Source organism: Moschus berezovskii, chromosome 4 (assembly GCF_049115385.1).
Source record: "Moschus berezovskii isolate FMDL1 chromosome 4, NW_MosBer_1.0, whole genome shotgun sequence".
Lineage (NCBI taxonomy): Eukaryota > Metazoa > Chordata > Mammalia > Artiodactyla > Moschidae > Moschus > Moschus berezovskii.
Genome location: NC_142463.1, coordinates 51,135,122 through 51,159,610, shown reverse-complemented (window position 1 = coordinate 51,159,610; position 24,489 = coordinate 51,135,122). Strand labels below are relative to the sequence as shown.

The following is a 24,489-nucleotide window of genomic DNA, read 5'->3' as shown; positions in this document are numbered from 1 at the left end:
CCTTTAGCATGGACTGGTTGGATCACCTTGCAGTCCAAGGGACTCTCGAGAGTCTCCAGCACCACAGTTCAAAAACATCAATTCTTCGGCGATCAGCTTTCTTCACAGTTCAACTCTCACATCCATACATGACCACGGGAAAAACCATAGCCTTGACTAGACGGACCTTGGTTGGCAAAGTAATGTCTCTGCTTTTTAACATATTATCAAGGTTGGTCATAACTTTCCTTCCAAGGAGTAAGCGTCTTTTAATTTCATGGATGCAGTCAGCATCCACAGTGATTTTGGAGCCCAAAAAAATAAAGTCTGACACTGTTTCCCCATCTATTTCCCATGAAGAAATGGGACCAGATGCCATGATCTTTGTTTTCTGAATGTTGAGCTTCAAGCCAACCTTTTCACTCTCCTTTTTCACTCTCATCAAGAGGCTTTTGAGTTCCTCTTCACTTTCTGCCATAAGGGTGGTGTCATCTGCATATCTGAGGTTTTTGATATTTCTCCCAGCAATCTTGATTCCAGCTTGTGCTTCTTCCAGCCCAGCGTTCCTCAATTTGTATTCTGCATATAAGTTAAATATGCAAGGTGACAATATGCAGCCTTGATGTACTCCTTTTCCTATTTGGAACCAGTCTGTTTTTCCATGTCCAGTTCTGACTGTTGCTTCCTGACCTGCATACAGGTTTCTCAAGAGGCAGGTCAGGTGGTCTGGTATGCCCATCTCTTTCAGAATTTTCCACAGTTTATTGTGATCTACACAGTCAAAGGCTTTGGCATAGTCAATGAAGCAGAAATAAATGTTTTTCTGAAACTCTCTTGCTTTTTTGATGATCCAGAGGATGTTGGTAATTTGATCTCTGGTTCCTCTGCCTTTTCTAAATCCAGCTTGAACATCTGGAAGTTCGTGGTTCACGTATTGCTGAAGCCTGACTTGGAGAATTTTAAGCATTACTTTGCTAGCATGTGAGATGAGTGCAATTGTGTGGTAGTTTGAGCATTTTTTGGCATTGCCTTTCTTTGGGATTGGAATGAAAAGTGACCTTTTCCAGTCCTGTACCACTGCTGCGTTTTCCAAATTTGCTGGCATATTGAGTGCATTGCTTGATAGCTAATTTATTTTTAGTGCTGAGTAAATGCTCCGTTTTCTGTGTGTACCATAGGTTATATACGCATTCACTTACTGAAGTATTTCTTGTTTCTTCCCAATTTTGATGATGAGTCTCTTTCCTGGAAAATCCCATGGACGGAGGAGCCTGGTGGGCTACAGTCCATGGGGTCGCAAAGAGTCGGACACGACTGAGTGACTTCACTTTCCCTTTTCACTTTCATGCATTGGAGAAGGAAATGGCAACCCACTCCAGTGTTTTTGCCTGGGGAATCCCATGGACGGGGGAGCCTGGTGGGCTTCTGTCTATGGGGTCGCCCAGAGTTGGACACAACTGAAGCGACTTAGCAGCAGCAGCAAAGCTGCTATAAATATCCATGTGCATGGTAATATGTTAAATAAGTTTTCAACTTATCTGGGTAAATACTTAAGAATGCACTGCTGGATATTATGGAAAGAGTATGTTTAGGTTTTTTTGAGAAACCAACAAGCTGTCTTCCAGAGTGGCTCTATGATTTTGCATTCCTACACGAATGAATGAAAGTTCCTGTTGCTCTGCATCCTTGTCAGCAGTTTGTGTTATCAGTATTAGACTTTTCGCCAGTCAAATAGGTGTGTAATGGTATCTTATTCTTGTCTTAATTTTCTTGTTCCTGATGACATGTGATGAGAAGCAACTTTCATATTATTATTTGCCATCTTTCTGTCTTCTCTACTGAAGTTTGTATTAAGGTTTTGCCTTATATTTTTAACCTAGTTCATTTTCTTATTGTTGAATTTTGAGTTCTTTGTACATTTTTAGTGAGTCCTTTGTCACATGTGACTTTTGCAAAAGATTTTCTCCCAGTCTGTGACTTGTCTTCTTGTTCCTTTGGCATTAACTTTTGCAGATCATGTCTTTAATATTAAATAACTGTAGGTTATAATGTATTTCTTTCATCGATTATGTTTATGATGTATCTAACAAAATCATCATCATCCCTAATGCCATCTAGGTTTTCTCCTAAGTGATTTTCTAAGAGTTTTATAGTTTTATGTTTTATATTTAGGTAATATATTCCAATTTGAATTAATTTTCCTGAAGGTATAAAATCTGTGTTCAGATTCCTTTTTTTTCCCATGTGAATGTCCAGCTGTTTCAGCACCATTTTTTGGAAATATGTCTTTGCTCCATTGCGGTTGATTGTATTCATGTTTGTCTGTTTTTTGCCTCTCTATTCCGTTCCACTGATCTACCTTTTTTCTTGGCAGTATTATTTTGTCTTCATCACTATAGTTTGATAGTAGTAAAGTCACTCAGTCGTGTCCGACTCTTTGCGACCCCGTGGACTGTAGCCTACTAGGCTTCTCCGTCCATGGGATTCTCCAGGCAAGAATACTGGAGTGGGTTACCATTTCCTTCTCTAGGGGATCTTCCCGACCCAGGGATCGAACCCTGGTCTCCCGCATTGGACGCACACATCTGAGCCACCAGGGAAGCCCAACCTATAGTTTGATAGTGAGTCTTAAATTCAGGCAGTGTCATTTTTCAACTTTGTTCTTCTCCTTAAATATTGTGTTTGGGGGATCTCTTGCCTCTTTATATAAAATTTAGAATCAGTTTGTCAATACTGATAAATAATTTGCTGAGATTTCCTGGGGTTATCTTGAATCAAAAGATAATTTGGAAAATGACAGCTTGACAGTACTGAATCATTCTATCCATGAACATTAAGTCTTTCTGCATTCATTTATTCTTTGAATTTCGCATTAGCATTTTTGTTTGTTTTTCTTGTGCATTTTTTTTTCATTTACACAGAAATATTTTATTTTTGGTAGTGGTAAATGGAAATGATGTTGTTTTTTTAACTCATTCATTGCTAGTATATAGAGAAGTGTTTGACTTTTGTGTTTTAACCCTCAATGTACAACTTTGCTGTAACCACTTAGTATTAACAGTTCCAAGGGTATTTGTGTATTCTTTTGAATTTCCTACACTGATGATCGTGTTATCTGTGAACAGAGATGTCGTCTGCACATTTTTCTTTTTTTTTCTTTTTTTGGTCTCATTCATTGCATAAGCTAGTACTTTCAGTACAATATTGGGAAGTAATGGTGAGATGGGACATTTCTAGTCTTGGACTTCTTAGTGGAAAAGCTTCCTTTTTTCTCATCACTAATTATGATATTAGCTATAGATTTTTTAAAAAACAATCTTTATCAAGTTGAGGAAGTTTTTTCTATTCCTAGTATAATTAGAGTTTTATCATGAAAAGGTAATGGATTGTGTCAGATGCTTTTTCTGCATCTGTTGATATAATCATGTGATGTTTCTTTTTAGCCTGTTGATGTGATAGATGGCATTAGTTGGTTTTGAATGTTGTAGGAGTCTTGTATATCTGGAATAAATCCAGCTTGGTGTTTTTGTTGTTGTTCAGTTGCTCAGTTGTGTCTGACTCTTTGCAACCCCATGGACTGCAGCATGCCAGACTTCCCTGTCCTTCACCATTTCCCAGAGTTTGCTCAAACTCATGTCCATAGAGTCGGTGGTGCCATCCAACCATCTCATCCTCTGTCATCCCCTTCTCCTCCTGCCTTCAATCTTTCCCAGCATCAGGGTCTTTTCCAGTGAGTCAGCTCTTCCCATCAGGTGGCCAAAGTACTGAAGCTTTAGCTTCAGCATCAGTCCTTTCAATGAATATTCAGGGTTGATTTCCTTTAGGACTGACTGGTTTTATCTCCTTGCAGTCCAAGGGCACCACAGTTCAAAAGCCTCAATTCTTCGGCACTCAGCTTTCTTTAGGGTCCCACTTTCACATCCATACATGACTATTGGAAAAACACTAGCTTTGACTAGACAGACCTTTGTCAGCAAAGTAATGTCTCTGCTTTTGAATACGCTGTCTAGGTTTGTCATAGCTTTTCTTTCAAGGAGCCAAGAGTCTTTTAATTTCATGGCTGCAGTCACCTTCCTCAGTAGTAGATGTATGATTCTTTTTGTACATTGTTGGGTTTGATTTATTAATTTTTTTTTTTTAGGATTTTTATATCGTTTTCATGAGAAATACTTGTCTATAGTTTTGTAATGTTTTTGACTGCCTTTAGTATCAGGATAATGGTGGCTCATAGAGTGAGTTAGAAAGTATTCCCTATGCTCTGTCTTCTGAAAGAGATTGTAGAGATTGTATAACTTCTTCCTTAGTATTCCCTATTGAACCCATCTGGGCTTGGTGTTTCTGTTTTGGAAGGTTATTGATTGTTGATTCAATTTCATTCTTAGATATACACATATTCAGAATTATTCTTGTGTGAGTTTTGGCAGATTTTTTCTTTTAAGGAATCAGTTCATTTCATCAAGGTTATCAAATTTGTGTGCATGGAGTTGTTCATAATATTGTCTGTGGGATCTGTAGTGTTTTCCATTTCTCCTTTCTGATATTGGTTATTTCTGTCCCTTCCACCCCCTATCTCTTTCTGTGGCTTGGCTGGAGTCTTATTAATTTTATTGATCTTGACAAAGAACCAGTTTTTGGTTTAATGGTTTTTCTGTATTGACATCCTGTTTTCAATTTTGTTGATTTCTGGTCTAATTCATATTATTTCTTTTCTTCCCTTTGATTTAATTTTCTCTTATTTTTCTAATTTAATAAGATAGAAGTTTAGATGTTACTTTTAGATCTTTCTTCTTTGGCAGTATATGCATTCAGTGCTAAAAATTACCTTGAAGCACCAATTTTGGTGTATCTCACACATTTTGATAAGTTGTATTTTTATTTTCATTTGGTTAAAAATATTAAACAAATTATCATTTTTGAGCTTTGCATTATTTAAATACATGTGTTATTTAGAAATGTGTTGTTAATGTCCACCTATTTGGGGATTTACAAGCTATCTTTCTGCTAGTGATGTCTACTTTAATTTCATGGAAGTATGGAACGGATATTGTATAATTTTTTTAAGTTTGCTAAAGTTTATTTTATGGTCCAGAATGTGTTCTATCTTTACACGTTTCATGTGATCTTTTGATGAGTGTATATTCGGCTCTTGTGTGATTAAGTAGTCTGTAGATATTAATTATAGTTGATTGATAGTGTTTTTGAGTTCAGCTATATCCTTAACTGATTTTCTGGAGAAGGGAACAGCTACGCACTCGAGAATTCTGGCCTAGAGAATTCCATGGACTGGATAGTTCACGGGGTAATGCCCTTCATTATCTCTGCTAACTTCCTTGCTTTGAAATCTGCTATCTGAAATTAATAAAGCCATCCTGCTTTCTTTTGATTAGTATTGGCATTTTATATCTTTCTCAATCACTTTACTTTAAAGTGGGCTTTGTTATAGACAACATATAGTTGAGTCTCCTCTTTTTTTTATCTCATTCGATAATCTCTTGTCATTTGTCAATTTCTTGTCATTATTGCATTTTGACTACTGATGATCATTATGATTATTGCTATTATTTGATTAATATCTGCCATATTCACTACTGTTTTTTGTTTATTGCCACTGTTTTTTGTTTCTGTTTTTGCCTTTCACACTTTTTCTGGCCTTTGTGGTTTTAACTGAGCATTGCATATGATTCCATTTTCCTCCATTATTAGCATATTCATTATAGTTCTTATTTTACTTTTTTTAGTAGTTGCCCTAAAGTTTGCAATACACATTTATAACTAATCCAATTCCATTTTCAAGGTATTCTGAGTATCTTATAATAAGAAAATAAACCTAATTCATTTCTTCTGTCTCTTATTATTACTGTGATTAATTTCATATATACAAGCATTCATAATTTCATGTGTTTGCTTTTTGTATTTTGACAGCTTGGTATCTATTAGAACAGTTAAGAAGAAGAAAACTAAAAAGTTTTATTTTACCTACACCTTTTTATTTCTCAGTGCTTTTCCTTGCTTTATGTAGAACTAAGTTTCTGAACTATAGTTTCTGAACTATATTGCCTTTCTTTAAAGAAATTCTTTTGATATTTCTTGCCAATTAATTCTTGTTGTTCAGTCACTAAGTCATGTCCTACTCTTCGTGACCCCATGAACTGCAGCATACCAGGCTTCCCTGTTCTTCACTGTATCCTGGAGTTTGCTCAAATTAGTGTCCATTAGCTCAGTGATGCCATCCCACCATGTCATGTGTCTCATCCTTCTTCTCCTGCTCTCAGTCTTTCCCAACATCAGGGTCTTTTTCAGTGAGTTAGCTCTTCATACGAGGTGGCCAAAGTACTGGACCTTCAGTTTTAGCATCAGTCCTTCCAATGAATATTCAAGACTGATATCCTTTAGGATTGACAGGTTTGATCTTGCTGTCCACGGGACTCTCAAGAGTCTTTTCCAGCACCACAGTTCAAAAGCGTCAATTCTTTGGCGCTCAACCTTCTTTATGGTCCAACTCTCACATTCGTACATGACTGCTAGAAAAATCATAGCTCTAGCTATATGAACCTTGGTTGGCAAAGTGATGTTTCTGCTTTTTAATGTGCTTTCTAGGTTTGTCATAGCTTTGCTTCCAAGGAGCAAGCTGGTTTTTAATTTCATGGCTGTAGTTACTGTCTGAAGTAATTTTGGAGCCCATGAAAATAAAATCTGCCACGATTCCACTTTTACCCCTTATAGTTTAGTAGAAAATACTGAGTATAGTACCCTGTGCTATACAGTAGGTCCTTGTTGATTATCAATTTTAGAGTAATGTTTATATGTTAATCCCAACCTCCCAATTTATCCCTCTCCCACCCTTTTCCTCTTTGTTAACCATAAGTTTGTTTTCTGTGTCTTTTGGTGTGTTTCTGTTTTGTAAATAAGTTCATTTGATATTGATTACGTTTTAATTGCAGTTTCTTTGAAACTGTAACTAGACCCAGATGCTTTCTCTATTGTATATCTATACAGTGTCAAACTTTATTTTTTTGGGATCCAAAATCACTGCAGATGCTGATTGCAGCCATGAAATTAAAAGACACTCACTCCTTGGAAGGAAAGTTATGACCAACCTAGATAGTATATTAAAAAGCAGAGACATTACTTTGCCAACCAAGGTCCGTCTAGTCAAGGCAATGGTTTTTCCCGTGGTCATGTATGGATGTGAGAGTTGGACTGTGAAGAAAGCTGAGCGCCGAAGAACTGATGCTTTTGAACTGTGGTGCTGGAGAAGACTCTTGAGAGTCCCTTGTATTGCAAGGAGATCCAGCCAGTCCATTCTAAAGGAGATCAATCCTGGGTGTTCATTGGAAGGACTGATGCTAAAGCTGAAACTCCAATACTTTGGCCACCTCATGCGACGAATTGACTCACTGGAAAAGACTCCGACGCTGGGAAGGATTGGGGGCAGGAGGAGAAGGGGACGACGGAGAATGAGATGGCTGGATGGCATCACCGACTCGATGGACATGAGTTTGAGTGTACTCCGGGAGTTGGTGATGGACAGGGAGTCCTGGCGTGCTGTGATTCATGGAGTCGCAAAGTGTCGGACACGACTGAGCGACTGAACTGAACTGAACTGATACTTCAATTAAATTTGCCTTTTGAACATATTTGAACTTAATATTATATACATTTGAACTTACTAATATTATTGTTTGAACTTTATATACACATTTGTATGTATGCTTAGCAAAATAATTTTAAAATTATTAAAGTCAAAAATGAACTGAAGCCTGCTTCTTAAATTTTCGTATTTAAAATTAACAGCACTTGTTACACAGGCTTTTAACTTGGTAGAGTAGGAGCTATCAATTGCAGTACCTACTGAGGTACAGTTAATATATAGCATTATGTTAGTTTCAGGTATAAAAATAATGATTTAATATTTGTATATATTGAAAAATTATCATGACAATAAGTCCAGTTAATATCTATCACCATACCATTCAAAATATTTTTTGCTTTTGGAGAAAACTTTTAGGGTGTACTCTTTTAACAACTTGCAAAATGAAACAGTATTATTAACTATAATCACCATGCTGTATATTACTCCTGTGACTTATTTATTTCATAAATGGAAATTAGTACCTTTTGAACCCTTCACCCTATTTGCCAAACTTGTACTATCCCCCTATGGGAACACCATCTTATCTGTATTTATGGGCCAGCTTTTCATTTTTACTTTTTTTTTTAAGACTCCATGTATAACTAAGATCATACAGTATTTGTCTTTCTCTGACTTATTTCACTTACCATAATAGCTTCAAGTTCCTTTCTTGTTCTCACAAATGACAAATTTCATTCATTTTTATGGCCGAATAATATTCCATTGTCGTACACATACGCACATATATATCCCACATCCTCTTTATCCATTCATTCATCACAAGACACATAGGCTGTTTCCATGTCTTTGCTTTTCTAAATAATGTTACAGTGAAAAAGAGGGTCTAGATATATTTTCAAATTAGTGTTTCTGTTTCTCTAGAGAAGTACCTTGAGGTAAAATTGCTAGATCATGTGGTTTTTCTATTTTCAGTGTCTTTGAGGAACCTCCCTACTCTTTTCCAGAGTGACTGTAGCAATTTACATTTCTACAAACAGTGCACAAGGATTCCCTTTTCTCCACATCCTTGCCAACCCTGGTTATTTCCTTTGTAATGATAACAATTCTGATGGGTGTGAGGTGATACCACGTTCTGGTTTTGATTTGGATTTCCCTGGTGATTGGTGATGTTGAGCATCTTTTCATATACTTTTTAGCCACCTCTGTGTCTTCTGTGGAAAACTATCTATTCAAATCTTCTACTCATTTTTTACTGGAATTATTTTTTGCTGTTGAGCTGTATGATTATGTACTTTGACTAATTCCTCATCAGATATATGATTTACAAATATCCAATAGCTTGTCTTTTCATTTTGTTGATGGTTTTCTTTGCTGTACAGAATATTTTTAATTTGATGTATTTCCCTTCTTTTATTTTTTTGCTTTTTTTGTCTTTGCTTTTGGTGTTCAGTTCATTTCAGTCACTCAGTCTGTCAGATGCTTTGTGACCCCATGGACTGCTGCACACCAGGCTTCCCTGTCCATCACCAACTCCCGGGGCTTGCTTAAGGTTATTTCCATTGAGTCTGTGATGCCATCCAACCATCTCATCCTCTGTCTTTTGATGTTAGATCTGAATATTTTCACCAAGACCGGTGTCAAGGAGTTTGCCACCTATATTTTCTTCAAGGAGTTATATGATTTCAGTTATTACTTTTAAGGCTCTAATCCATTTTCAGTTTATTTTTGTGTATGATGTAAAATAATGCTCAGGTTTTATTCTTTGGCTTGTGTCTGTGCAGTTTTCTCACCACTATATAGGGAAGAGACTTTTTTCTCATTGTATATTATTTTGTTCTTTGTTCTAAGCCAATTAACTATGTATGGTTTTGTTTCTGCACTGCCTACTCTGTTCCACTGATCTATATGTTTGTTTTTAATGCCAGTACTATACTGTTTTCATTACTAAAGCTTTGCAATACAGTTTGAATTAGGGAGTATGATGGCTTAAACTTTGTTCTTTTTTCTCAATATTTTTTGGCTATTTAGGGTCTTTTGTGGTTTCATCCAGATATTAGGATTGTTTCATTTCTGTGAAAAATGCCATTGGAATTTTGATAGGGTTTATATTGCACCAATCTGATGGACATGAATTTGAGTAAGCTCCAGGAGTTGGTGATAGACAGGGAAGCCTGGTGTGCTGTAGTCCATGGGGGTCCCAAAGAGCCGGACACGACTGATCGACTGAACTGAACTGAACTGAACTGAACTGATACTGAACTGTAGATGACATTGAGTATCTACATGGACATTTTAGCATTATTAATTCTTGTACTCTATGATCACAGAATATCTTTCTTCTTCAATTTCTATCATTAATGTGTTATACTTTTTAGTGTATAGGGTTTTTACTTCCTCAGTAAAATTTATTCCTAAGTATTTTATTCTTTTGAGACAATTATAAATGGGGTTGATTCTGTTTCTGGTAAGTTATTATTAATGTGCAAAAATGCATCAGATTTTTATGTATTGAGTCTGTATCCTATAATGTTACTGATACTTTAATTAACAGTTTGTGGTGTGTGTGTATGTGAAATCCTCATGATTTTCTATATGTAACATGTTGTCATTTGCAGATGGTGACAGTTTTCCTTTTTTTTTTTTTTTCAATCTTAATACCTTTTACCTCTTATTCTTGCCTCAATGTTCTGATTAAGACTTCCAAAAGTATGATGAATGCAAGTGGTGAGAGTGGGCATCCTTGTCTTGTTTCTAATCTTGAGGGAAATGCTTTCAACTTTTCAACTTTGACTATGATGTTAGCTGTGAGCTTGTAGCTTATGGCCTTTATTATGTTGAGACATGTTCTGTCTATACCAAGTTTGAGAGTTTTTATCATAAACTGGTGTTCAATTTTGTTAAATGCTTTTTCTGCATCTATTGAGATGATCATATGATTTGTATTGTTCAGACAGTTTGTTAATGTGGTATATATCACATGGACTGATCTGTGGATTCTTGCATCTCTTTAATAAATCTCATCTAATATGGTATATAATCCTTTTAAAGTATTGTTCAGTTCTGTTTGATAATTTTTGTAGAGTATTTTTATATATATGTTTATCAGGGATATTGATGTGTACATTTATCTGTGATATCTTGTTTTATTAGGTGGTAGGGTCATGCTGGCCTCATAAAATGAGTTTCAGAAAGTTCCCTTATCTTCTATACTTTGGAAGAATTTGAGAAGAATTTATATTAATTCTTCATTAAATGTTTTAAGGATTCACCTCAATCATTTTACTTTTATTCTACATTTATCTTTATGTAATAAATGGCTTTCCTATAAACAACAACATATAGTTGAACTACTTTCTGATCCACTCTAACTTTGATCCACTCTGTCTTTTTTTGATGCTTACACTATTGATATTTAAAGTGATTAATTACATAGTTGGATTAATATCTATATTTGTTAATCTTTCTATTTATTGTTTTTCGTACACAAAAAGCCTTCTTCTTTTCTGCCTCTTATGATTTTTAATAGAGCGTTGTATATGATTCTATTTTCTGTATTTTCTTAGTGTTCCATTTTACTTTAAAAAAGTTTTTAAACCATTTCCCTTGAGATATCAAAAATTCAAATCCACTCTCAACAGTATATTGCTTCGTCTTTGGCATAAATATCTTAAAATATCCCTAATTACTCTCTCCTGTTCCTTGTATCCTTGCTGTTATTCATTTATACATAAACATAGTTGCTGCTACTGCTGCTAAGTCACTTTAGTTGTGTCCGACTCTATGTGACCCCTTAGACAGAAACCCACCAGGCTCCCCCATCCCTGGGATTCTCCAGACAAGAACACTGGAGTGGGTTGCCATTTCCTTCTCCAATTCATGAAAGTGAAAAGGGAAAGTGAAGTCGCTCAGTCGTGTCCAACCCTTAGCGACCCCACGTACTGCAGCCTACCAGGCTCCTCCATCCATGGGATTTTCTAGGCAAGAGTACTGGAGTGGCTTGCCATTAAAAATGTGCAGTTGACTTTTTGAACAACATGGGTATGAACTGTGGGGTCCATTTCTATGCTTTGTTTTTCTTCAGTAAATATAGTATTATACAATATGTGGTTGGTTGAACTGCACACGGACAACAGACTGGTTCCAAATAGGAAAAGGAGTATGTCTAGGCTGTATATTATCACCCTGCCTATTTAACTTATATGCAGAGTACATCATGAGAAATGCTGTACTGGAGGAAGTACAAGCTAGAATCAAGATTGCTGGGAGAAATATCAATAACCTCAGATATACAGATGACACCACCCTTATGGCAGAAAGTGAAGAAGAACTAAAGAGTCTCTTGATGAAAGTGAAAGAGGAGAGTGAAAATGTTGGCTTAAAACTCAATATTCAGGAAACTAAGATCATGGCATCCGGTCCCATCACTTCATGGCAAATAGATGGGGAAAGAGTGGACACAGTGGCTGACTTTATTTTTCTGGGCTCCAAAATCACTGCAGATGAAGATTTCAGCCATGAAATTTGAAGATGCTTACTCCTTGGAAGGAAAGTTATAACCAACCTAGACAGCATATTAAAAAGCAGAGACATTACTTTGCCCACAAAGGTCCGTCTAGTCAAGGCTGTGGTTTTTCCAGTGATCATGTGTGGATGTGAGAGTTGGACTATAAAGAAAGCCGAGCACTGAAGAATTGATGCTTTTGAACTGTGGTGTTGGAGAAGACTCTTGAGAGTGTCTTGGACTGCAAGGAGATCCACTCAGTCCATCCTAAAGAAGATCAGTCCTGGGTGTTCATTGTAAGGACTGATGTTGAAGCTGAAAAACTCCAATACTTTGGCCACCTTATGCAAAGAGCTGACTCATTGAAAAGACCCTGGTGCTGGGAAAGATTGAGGGCAGGAGGAGAAGGGGATGACAGAGGATGAGATGGTTGGATGGCATCACCGACTCAATGAACCTGGGTTTGGGTAGACTCTGGGAGTTGGTGATAGACAGGGAGGCCTGGCGTGCTGCAGTTCATGGGGTCGCAAAGAGTCAGACACGACTGAGCGATGAACTGAATTGATCTGAAGCCAAAGATGCAGATCCTCGGATAATTTTGTGGAGGGTTGACTTTGTGACTTGAGCATTCATCGATTTCATTATCTGTGGTGGTATTTGGAACCAATTCTCTGTGGCTACTGAGAGACAAATGACTTTTAACTGTGTGAGTGTTTTCACCCCTACCTCCAGCCATGTTGTAGAAACATCAACTGTATATAGATATTCATATATAATCAAATACGTTTTTGCTATTAATATTTGAACTTTTATCTGTTATATATACTAAAAATAAGAAAACTAAAGAGATTCTTATTTTACCTTCAGTTGTTCCTGCCCCAGAATTCTTTTTTTTTACATAGATCTGAGTTTCTGAACTATACTATTTTTCTTCTCTCTAAAGAACCAGTCTTTTAAGGCAGGTGTGCTGACAAGAATGTTCTTGTTTTTGTCTGTGATTCTTTTTTTCTCATCTGCTTTTTTAGAATAATTTCACAAGGTATAAATTTTTTCCTTGGTGATTTTTTTCCTCTCAACACTTTACTCTTGTATCCACTATCCTCTTGTTAGCCTGGTTTCTTAGGGAAAGTTAGATAAAATTCTTATTTTTCCCTTTCTGTGAACAAAGGGTCTTCTTCCTGTGGCATCTTTCACATTTCTTTCTTAATGAAATTTGAAAATGATATATCTAGGTTTTTTTTTTTTTTTTTTTTTATCTTTTTCAGGCTTGGCGTTTTGTGCTTCCTTGTCATTGGGTTGTTCACTTCACTTCAGTCGCTTAGTCTTGTCCAGCTCTTTGCGATCCCATGAATCGCAGCACTCCAGGCTTCCCTGTCTATCACCAACTCCCAGAGTTCACTCAAACTCATGTGCATCCAGTCGGTGATGCCATCCAGCCATCTCATCCTCTGTCGTCCCCTTCTCCTCCCACCCCCAATCCCTCCTGGCATCAGAGCCTTTTCCAATGAGTCAACTCTTCGCATGAGGTGCGAAACTCCAAAGTATTGGAGTTTCAGCTTTAGCATCGGTCCTTCCAATGAACACCCAGGACTGATCTCCTTTAGAATGGACTGGTTGGATCTCCTTGCAGTCCAAGGGACTCTCAAGAGTCTTCTCCAACACCACAGTTCAAAAGCATGAATTCTTCAGTGCTCAGCTTTCTTCACAGTCTAACTCTCACATCCATACATGACCACTGGAAAAACCATAGCCTTGACTAGATGGACCTTTGTTGTCAAAGTAATGTCTCTGCTTTTTACTATGCTATCTAGGTTGTATCTAACATTAATTTACATAAATTCACCAGTATTATTGCTTCAATATTTTTTAATGTTCCTTTCTCCTTTAGCACTTTCTTCTCATTCTGGTATTTCATGTATGCATAGTGAATACTTTTTGTAGTTATGCTATTCTGGTCTGCTTTTCTCAGTCTTTGTTTTCTTTGCTTTTCAGTTTTTGAAGTTTCTATTGACATATTTTCAAGCTCAAAGATTCTCTCATCAGCCACTCAGCCATATCTAATCTACTAAATGAGCTTTTAGTAGATTAATAAAAGACATTCATCAATTATGTGATAGTAGTTTATATCTCTAGCATCTCTTTTTTATTTCTATCTTTCTGCCTTATACTATCCATCTGTTCTTGTTTATGACCTAATTTTTTTTCATTCAGTTGATTAGCATGTAAATCTTATATGTTTTAAATTTCTAGTCTGGTATTTTCAACATCTTTGCCAAGGCTGATTGTGGTTCTTATGCTTACTCTGTGTTTTTGTCTTTTATTATAGTATGTCTTGTAATTTTTTGTTGAAAGACAGACATGATGTACTTGTGAAAGGAACTCATAAAATAATGGTGTTTTGTAGTGATGAGGTGTGGGTAGAAAGATGTATTCTACAGTCATATCATTAAGTCTTAGTCTTTCAGTAAGCCCGTGCTGTTGGGTTGTGAATTTCACAAGTATTTCTTGGTTTACATAACTCTTAGTTGGGCAAGAGGGTAAGAGTGGTCTAGAGTTGGATATTCCCCTTCCTCTAAATGGAATGCTAGAGGGAGATGGAATTGAGTATTTTTCTTCTCCCACGTCAGGTAGACTTTAATAAAACCTCAGTCATCTAGGGTCCGTTCAACAGTTTCCTTTGAAGACAGGCCTTATTAAGAGCAGAATGCTCTGGTATATTTCAGAATTATTTATTTCCTCTCCCCTTTTGGAACCATAAGTGGATTTTTGTCCAGTGTTCACTCTGAGGATGTGTGAGAGCTCCTGGGTGTTGATCTCACAAAAGCAAGGGGGGTTCCCTTCGTTGACTCCTGGAGTTTTTAATCTCTTAATACAGTTCAGTTCAGTTCAGTTGCTCAGTCATGTCTGACTCTTTGCGACCCCGTGAACCACAGTACGCTAGTCCATCACCAACTCCACACAAACCCATGTCCATCGAGTCAGTGATGTCATCCAACCATCTCATCCTCTGTCATCCCCTTCTCCTCCTCCCCTCAATCTTTCCCAGCATCAGGGTCTTTTCAAATGAGTCAGCTCTTCACATCAGGTGGCCATAGTATTGGAGTTTCAGCTTCAACATCAGTCCTTCCAGTGAACACCCAGGACTGATCTCTTTTAGGATGGACTGATTGGATCTCCTTGCAGTCCAGGGGACTCTCAAGAGTCTTCTCCAACACCACAGTTCAAAAGCATCAATTCTTCAGCTCTCAGCTTTCTTTATAGTACAACTCACATCCATACGTGACCAACGGAAAAACGATAGCTTTGACTAGATGGACCTTTGTGGGCAAAGTAATGTCTCAGCTTTTTAATATTCTGTCTAGTTTGGTCATAACTTTCCTTCCAAGGAGTACGCGTCTTTTAATTTCACGTCTGAAATCACCATCTGCAGTGATTTTGGAGCCCAGAAAAATAAAGTCAGCCACTGTTTCCACTGTTTCCCCATCTATTTGCCATGAAGTGATGGGACCAGATGCCATGATCTTAGTTTTCTGAATGTTGAACTTTAAGCCAACTTTCCCACTCTCCTTTTCACTTTCATCAAGAGACTCTTTAGTTCTTCTTCACTTTCTGCCATAAGGGTGGTATCATCTGTATATCTGAGGTTATTGATATTTGTCCCGGCAATCTTGCTTCCAGCTTATGCTTCCTTCAGCCCAGCATTTCACATGAGGTACTCTGCATATAAATTAAATAAGTAGTGTGACAGTATAGCCTTGACGTACTCCTTTTCCTATTTGGAACCAGTCTGTTGTTCCATGTTCAGGGGAACATTTCATGCAAAGATGGGCTCAATAAAGGACAGAAATGGTATGGACCTAACAGAAGCAGAAGATATTAAGAAGAGGTGGCAAGAACTGTACAAAAGATGTCTTCACGACCCAGATAATCACAATGGTGTGATCATTCACACTTACCTAGAGCCAGACATCCTGGAATGTGAAGTCAAGGGGGCCTTAGGAAGCTTCACTACGAACAAAGCTGCTAGAGGTGATGGAATTCCAGGTGAGCTATTTCAAATCCTAAAAGATGATGCTGTGGAAGTGCTGCTCTCAATATGTCAGCAAATTTGGAAAACTCAGCAGTGGCCACAGGACTGGAAAATGTCAGTGTTCATTCCAATCCCAAAGAAGGCAATGCCAAAGAATGCTCAAACTACCACACAGTTGCACTCATCTCACACACTAGTAAAGTCATGCTCAAAATTCTCCAAGCCAGGCTTCAGCAATATGTGAACCATGAACTTCCAGATGTTCAAGCTGGTTTTAGAAAAGGCAGAGGAACCAGAGATCAAATTGCCAACATCCGCTGGATCATGGAGAAATCAAGAGAGTTCCAGAAAAACATCTATTTCTGCTTTATTGACTATGCCAAAGCCTTTGACTGTGTGGATCACAATAAACCATGGAACATTCTGAAAGAGATGGGAATCCCAGACCACCTGACCTACCTCTTGAGAAACCTGATTGCAGGTCAGGAAGCAACAGTTAGAACTGTACATGGAACAACAGTCTGGTTCCAAATAGGGAAAGGAGTACGTCAAGGATGTGTATCAGTTATAGGTTTTCCTATTTGGAGACACTTTTCTCGAGAGACCTTTGCTGGTGAATTTCCACTCCCATAAATTCTAATCTGTATATCTGCCTACCTGTCTCTGATTTTGAGGGTATTGGGTTTCCCTGTGACCTCCCTTCTTTGATGAATCTAAGAAGACTTGTTGATTTTTCAGTTAATTGTCCTGCTTTTACTTGCTAAGGTGGTGTGACAACTTCCAAACTCCTTACATGATGGACTGAAAACCGGAAGTGCCCTCACTTACTTTTTGAATAGACATTCTATCTTGAGTTGTTAATTCAACGAGGTATTTGCTTTATAAGTAATAGTCATCATATAGTGCTTGCTATGTGCCAGCACATATTGTCCTAAAGCCGTTATGCAGACTCGTTTAGTCCTCATGACAATTATTTCCATCAAATAGTGTTACTATCCTCATTTTATAGATGAGGAAATTGAGGCACATAATTTTGATACATATGAAGCAGAGGATACTTAACTTGCCTGAGGTCACCAAGCTCAGAACAACTTTTATTTTTGTCTTTATATCTGTAACTACCTTAAAGCTGGTTCAAACCATCAAAATAACTTCCTCTGAGCAATAGAACATTAAAGAATTAAAGCTGTGCAAGTTGGACATAAACCTTTAGAAGTCCTGACATATTCTATGTTTGTACTTTTTGGAGCCCTGATTCAACCATATAGAAACCTTGCTTCCTTATTAACAGAGATAGATGAATATACATGTGAGAGGATGACATCATGAGTACTGCGATAGTTAGAGACGCTTTGGGATAGTATGGTGAGGGAGACCCATACATCCCAGTAGCTGAGCAAAACCTACCTTCCTGCTGTCCTTGCCAGTGTTTCACATATGTAAATTAGCCACCTTGGAGGTATTAGTTTGGATGAGTCCCACAAGATTGAATCTCAGATCAACGTCACTTGGAAAAGAACTGCCATTTGACTAAGTCAACCCACAGACCTAAGAAAGAATAAATGTTGATTTTTTTTTTTAAACACAGTTGGTTTTGTGGTGCTTTATTACACAGTGGAAATATATGAAAAAATGTGCACTTTTTTAAAAAAGACATTGGATATTGTTTGTAGAGAATTCAAACTGAAGGATTTCAAAGAATTAACAGATTTTAATCTAAATCAGAGAAACTTATTAGGAATCTTTACTTCCAGGTTTATTGTGATATAATTGATATATAACATTTACAAGTTTAATATATACAATGTGATAATTTGATACACATATAAATTGCAAAATGATTATCATGATAATAAGGCTAATTAACACATCTATCACCTCATAACCTGTTTTTGTTGGTTTTTTTATTATGTGTGAGGACATTTAGGACCTACTCTCTAAGTGACTGTTAAGTATACAATATAGTATTTTTAACTATAGTCAGGGTGTTGTAGGCTTCCCAGGTGGTACTGGTGGTAAAGAAACTGCTTGCCATTGCAGGAGGCATAAGAGACAGGAGTTTGATCCCTAGGTCAAGAAGATCTCCTAGAGGAGGGCCTGGCAACCCACTCCAGTATTCTTGCCTGAAGAATCCCCGTGGACACAGGAGCCTGGGGGACAACAGTCTACAGGGTCACAAAGAGTCAGAAATGACTGAAGCAACCTAAAGTTCCCTTGTGGTGTTCTACATTGTATCCCCTGAACTTGTTCATTTTATAACTGGAGTTTTGTTCCCTTTGTTTAACATCTTCCCATTTCTTCAACCCCATTTTGGCCACCACTGGCAACCACCAATTTAATTTCTATTTGAATAAAGTTCAATGGTTTTAGATTCTACATTAAGCAAGAGAATATAGTATTTGTCTTTCTCTGTTGACTTATTTCACTTAATATAAAGTCCTCAAGTTTCATTTAGTTGTAGAAAATGGATAAGGAGGGGCTAGGGATAAATTGGGAGATTTAGATTGACATAAAAACACTACTGCATATAAAATAGATAACCAAGAACCTGCACAGGGAGCTCTACTCATTACTCCACAATGGCTTTTAAGGGAAAAGAATCTTTAAAAAATGGGTGGTAATATGTATTTGTATAACTGATGCAGTTTTCTGTATACCTGAAAGCAATACAACATTGTAAATCAGCTGTACTCCAGTAAAAATTTAAGAAAAACTCACAAAAATGCTTTGGGATGGAAGATTTTCTGGAAATTATATTTTTAATAATTTTGACTTTTCTACCCATTTTATTCTTACTCTTAGAAAATGTTATTATTTTCAGAAATGTTTATTTGAGAAAAACTTTCAAAATTTCTCATTTTTCTTAGATGTTTCATGGGACAATCATAGAAGAGCTAACCAATCACAGAGAATGGAATCACTATAATGAAAACATAATAGAAGATCAAAAAGATTTTGTTTTTGTAAAGTTCAGTGGCCTTCATTTAAAATCTGTGGAAAGTCTTCAGTCTTGTATATCTCTTAGAGTATGCATCTTCTCAAACAATTTTATTACAGATATTCGTCCACTTCAGAGTTGTATGAAATTAATCAAACTTGATCTCCATGGAAATCAGGTAAGCAATAGTCATTTCACTTGTTCGCATATAAATGAAGCTCTTATCTAATAAGCTCTTAGGTTATCTATACACAGTATTTCTCCCAGGTAGTCTGGAGAAATACTGTGTGAAATATAAACAATTCAGAACTAAATAAAAAATAAATATATAAACACAAATATAAGCAAACAATTTAACCATTTAATAAACATTTTAAATATAATCAAACATTTGTAATTTAAAATATGTAAACCAACAGTGTGTGATTTGGTTTATTTTGCTTCTTAAATTCTTAGTCTTGATTAAGACTACTTCTTGACTGCTTAATTTTTTTAATGATATATACTTGACATACAGCATTATATTAATTACAAGTATACAGCATAATGATTCAGCATTTGTGTATATTGCAAAATGATCACAATAAGTAAAGTTAGTATCCTTCCCTCATGATGAGAACTCTTATCTATTTTCTTAACAACTTCCAAACGGGAGTTGGTGATGGACAGGGAGGCCTGGTGTGCTGTGATTCATGGGGTCGCAAGGAGTTGGACACGACTGAGCTACTGAACGGAACTGAACAACTTCCAAATATATATCCTATATTATTAACCATACTTACCCTACTGAATATTATTGAATACATTCCCGGGACTCAGTTAGCTTTTAACTGAAAATTTGTATCTTTTTAGCACCTTCACATTTCCCCCATCTCCTCTGCCTCTGAATCACTGATACCTTCTCTGTTCAGTTCAGTTCAGTCCAGTCGCTCTGTTGTGTCCGACTCTCCGCGACCCCATGAATCACAGCACGCCAGGCCTCCCTGTCCATCACCAAGAGTTTGTTTTTTGTTTTTTCAGATTCTGAGTGAGATCACATGGTACTTGTTTTTCTCTCTGACTTATTTCATGTAGTGTAATACCCTGAAAGTACATCATGTTGTTTCAAATGGCATGATTTCATTCTTTTTTTGTGAGTCAATAATATTACACTGGATGTATATATCACATTTTCTTTACATTTTCATAGACAGTAGTAGACAGACATTTTGGTTGCTTTCATGTCTTGGCTATTATAAATAAAGCTGCAGTGAACATGGGAGTGTATGTGTCTATTTGAGCTAGTGTTTTCAATTCCTTGTAATAAATTTCCAGAAGTAGAATTGCTGGGTCATATGGAAGCTTTACTTTGAATTTTTTGAGGAACGCTTGCTGTTTACCTAGTGACTACACCAATTTATAATCCTCTAAACACTGCACAGGGTTCCCTGTTGTGCACATCCTTGCCAACACTTTATTTTTTGTCTTTTTGATAATAGCTATTCTCACAGGCATGAGAACGGTCCTGTGGTTTCAGTATGCATTTCCCTGATGATTGGTGATACTGAGTATCTTTTGATGTACCTGCTGGCCACCAGTATGTCTTATTTGGAAAAAACATTGTCTTAGATCCTCTGCCTATTTTTTAGTTGGATTTTTTCCTCCTATTGTTGTATGAGTTCTTTATAGATTTTTGATGTTAGCCTCATCTCAGGTGTGATCTGCAAATATTTTCCCCCATTCAGTAGGTTCCCTTTTCTTTTTATTGATGGTTTCCTTTATGTACAGAAGCTTTTTAGGTTGACATCATTTCACTGTGTTCAGTTTTGAGTTTTTTGCCTTTACTTTTGGTGTCAGATTGAAAAAACTATTTCCAAGACCCATACCAAGGTGCTTACCACCAGTGTTTTCTTCTAGGAATTTTATGGTTTCAGAGTCTTTATGCCTGGAATTTTATGCCTTCAAGTCTTTAATCCATGTTGAGTTTACTCTTTTGTACAGCATAAGATAGTGGTCAAATTTCATTCTTTCACATGTGTGTGTCCCATTTTTCCAACACAATTTATTGAAGAAAATGCTCTTTTCCTAGTATATGCTCTTGACTCCTTTTTTGTAAATAAATTGATCTTTACTGTAAATCAGTTTTGTAAATCAGTGTGTGGGTTTATTCATGGGCTGTGTTTCTGTTCCATTGACCTATTTTTTTAAAATGCCAGTACCATTCTGTTTTTTTGTTTTTTTTTTAACTGTAGCTTTATATTATGCTTTGAATTCAGGAAGTGTGAAGGCACCAGCTTCATTCTTTCTCAAGGTCTTTGCCTATTTGAGTGTTTTTTAGTTTCGTACAAATATTAGGATTATTTGTTCTATTTATGTTAAAAATGCCACTGGAATTTTGGCGTGGCTTTCATTGAATCTGTAGGTTGCTTTGGGTAGTATAAATGTTATAACAGCATTAATTCTTACAGCCCACAAGGACAGAATATCTTTCAATTTATTTGTATTCTTCAATTGCTTTTCGATATGTCTTATAATTTTCAGTGTATATGCATATCTTTCACCTCATTGGTTAAATTTATTTCTAAGTATTTTTACTATTTTGATGTAATTATGAATGGGATTATTTTATTAATTTCCCTTTCCAACAATTAATAGCTCAGAAATTGAAAGACAGCATAACTTTGTGTATTGATTTTGTATTCTGAAATGTTAATTGATTTTGTTTATTCTAACAGTTATTTTCTGGAGTATTTAGTGTTTTCTGTGTACTGGCATACTCTATTTTAGTGGGTATCACTTTATTGCACTTAGCAAGTACTACATTTTTTAAAATTGAAGATCTGTGGCAATCCTACATTATCAGATGATGATTAGCAGTTTCTAGCAATAAAGTATATTTTACATCAGATGTGTACTTTGATTTTTTTCTAGACATAATGCTGCTTCTGCTGCTGCTGCTAAGTCACTTCAGTCGTGTCCGACTCTGTGTGACCCCATAGACGGAAGCCCACCATTGCACACTTAATAGACTGTAATATAGTGTAAACAGTTTTAATATGCACTGGGAAACCAAAAAAAAAAGTCCTTCTTTATTACAATATTTGCTATATTGCAGTAGTTGGAAACCAAATGCACAAAATCTCTGAGGTGTAAATGTAGGTCGTTTACTTTGCAAAAAGTGACAGTTTTATTTTTTCCTTTCCAATTTGGATGTCTTTGTTTCTTCTTGCCTAATTGCTTTCACTAGGACTTCTAGCTGCCAGTGCCATGTTGAATGAAAATGCAAAACTGGGCATCTTTGTCTTATTCTTGCTGTGAGAGGGAAAGATTTTATCTTTTTACCATTGAGAATGATGTTAACTGTAAGCTTGTCATATATGGCCTTTATTATGTGGAAGTACATTCATTCTATACTCTTTGTTGAGAGTTTTAACTAAATGGATGTTGAATTTTGGCAAATACCTTTCTTATATCTATTGAGATGACTATATGATTTATATCCTTCATTTTTGTTAATGTGGAGTATCACATTGACTGATTTGACCCCTTAAGTTTTTCATGTAAGGAAAATATTTTAGTAAAGATTAAAAAGTCTACTTATTACAAAGGAATTTTCATTGAATTCATTATATGTTTGTTTAATTACACTAGTAATTAAATCACTTCATGGGGAAACAGTGGAAACAGTGTCAGACTTTATGTTTTTGGGATCCAAAATCACTGTGGATGCTGATTGCAGCCATGAAATTAAAACACGCTTACTCCTTGGAAGGAGAGTTATGACCAACCTAGATAGTATATTAAAAAGCAGAGACATTACTTTGCCAACCAAGGTCCGTCTAGTCAAGGCTATGGTTTTTCCTGTGGTCATGTATGTATGTGAGAGTTGGACTATAAAGAAAGCTGATTGCCGAAGAATTGATGCTTTTGAACTGTGGTGCTGGAGAAGACTCTTGAGAGTCCCTTGGACTGCAAGGAGATCCAGCCAGTCCATCCTAAAGGAGATCAGTCCTGGGTGTTCATTGGAAGGACTGATGCTAAAGCTGAAGCTCCAATACTTTGGCCACCTCATGCGAAGAGTTGACTCACTGGAAAAGATTCTGATGCTGGGAGGGATTGGGGGTGGGAGGAGAAGGGGACAACAGAGAATAAGATGGCTGGATGGCATCACCGACTCAATGGACATGAGTTTGATTGAACTCCGGGAGTTGGTGATGGACAGGGAGGCCTGGCGTGCTGTGATTCATGGGGTCGCAAAGAGTTGGACACGACTGAGCGACTGAACTAACTAACTAACTAGCTAATGTATTTTAGTTTACCCCAGTCATCCTTTGGATAATTAGAAATTCCATTTTTGTTTACTAATGAAAAATTTTTTATTTGAATTGAATATTGAATTATAGAAGATGTTTAATATTTTTCCTTTTTTCCATATAATTCAGGGATAATTGGTATTTGTATTTAAAGTATTACTGTTATTGCTTCAGATAAAGAGTCTACCAGATACCAAATTTTGGAGTGGATTGAAGAATCTAAAACTTCTCTATCTACATGACAATGGGTTTGCAAACTTAAAGAATGTATGTATGTTATCTGCCTGTCCGAGCCTCATTGCCCTCACTATGTTTGATTGTCCAGTAAGCCTTAAAAAAGGATATAGACATGTTCTTGTCAACAGTATATGGACTCTCAAAGCATTGGATCATCATGTGATTTCTGATGAAGAAATAATTCAAAACTGGCATCTTCCCGAAAGATTCAAGAAATATAACCACCGACTTCTCTTTAATTTCTGCTCTGCTTTGAAAAAGGTAGTTGGCTTCATTTGAGTTTCATTTTAAATAAATGACGTAAAACCTTAACTTCTAATTTTTATTACCTAAATTATATATATCAGTGTTTTTATCACTAACATGAAATATCAGAAACTAGTGAATATATTATCATACTAATGTCTTATAACAAAATTTATAAAAGCTTATGTGCCTGCTGCTAAAAATTACTGATCATGGGATTATCAAATTGTGGAGAAACAAGTATTTAACATTTTGAGGGTTCTTCATTATATTTAATAGCTTTATGAACGTATAGCTTACATGCTATAAAATTTACTCATTTTACATGTTCAGTTCAGTTCAGTTGCTCAGTAGTGTCCGACTCTCTGTGACCCCATGAATCACAGCACGCCAGGCCACCCTGTCCATCACCAACTCCCGGAGTTCACCGAAACTCATGTCCATAGAGTCGGTGATGCCATCCAGCCATCTCATTCTCAGTCGTCCCCTTCTCCTCCCGCCCCCAACCTTTCCCAGGATCAGAGTCTTTTCCAGTGAGTCAACTCGTCGCATGAGGTGGCCAAAGTATTTCTGAAAAAAAGCTGAAAAAGCAAAAAAAAGCTGAAAATTCAGCTTTAACATCAGTCCCTCCAATGAACACCCAGGATTGATCTCCTCCAGAATGGACTGGTA

At 36.6% G+C, this 24,489-nt stretch overlaps 1 protein-coding gene across 1 annotated transcript in view; it reads left to right on the top strand.

Moving 5' to 3' along the window:
• Window positions 1–24,489, top strand: part of LRRIQ3 (leucine rich repeats and IQ motif containing 3) — a 217,651-nt gene that overhangs the window by 3,867 nt on the left and 189,295 nt on the right. Inside the window, exons 2-3 of the mRNA XM_055403712.2 lie at window positions 18,972–19,220; window positions 23,509–23,832. Coding sequence (XP_055259687.2) covers window positions 18,972–19,220; window positions 23,509–23,832 — 573 coding nt within the window. The remainder of the gene's footprint in view (window positions 1–18,971; window positions 19,221–23,508; window positions 23,833–24,489) is intronic.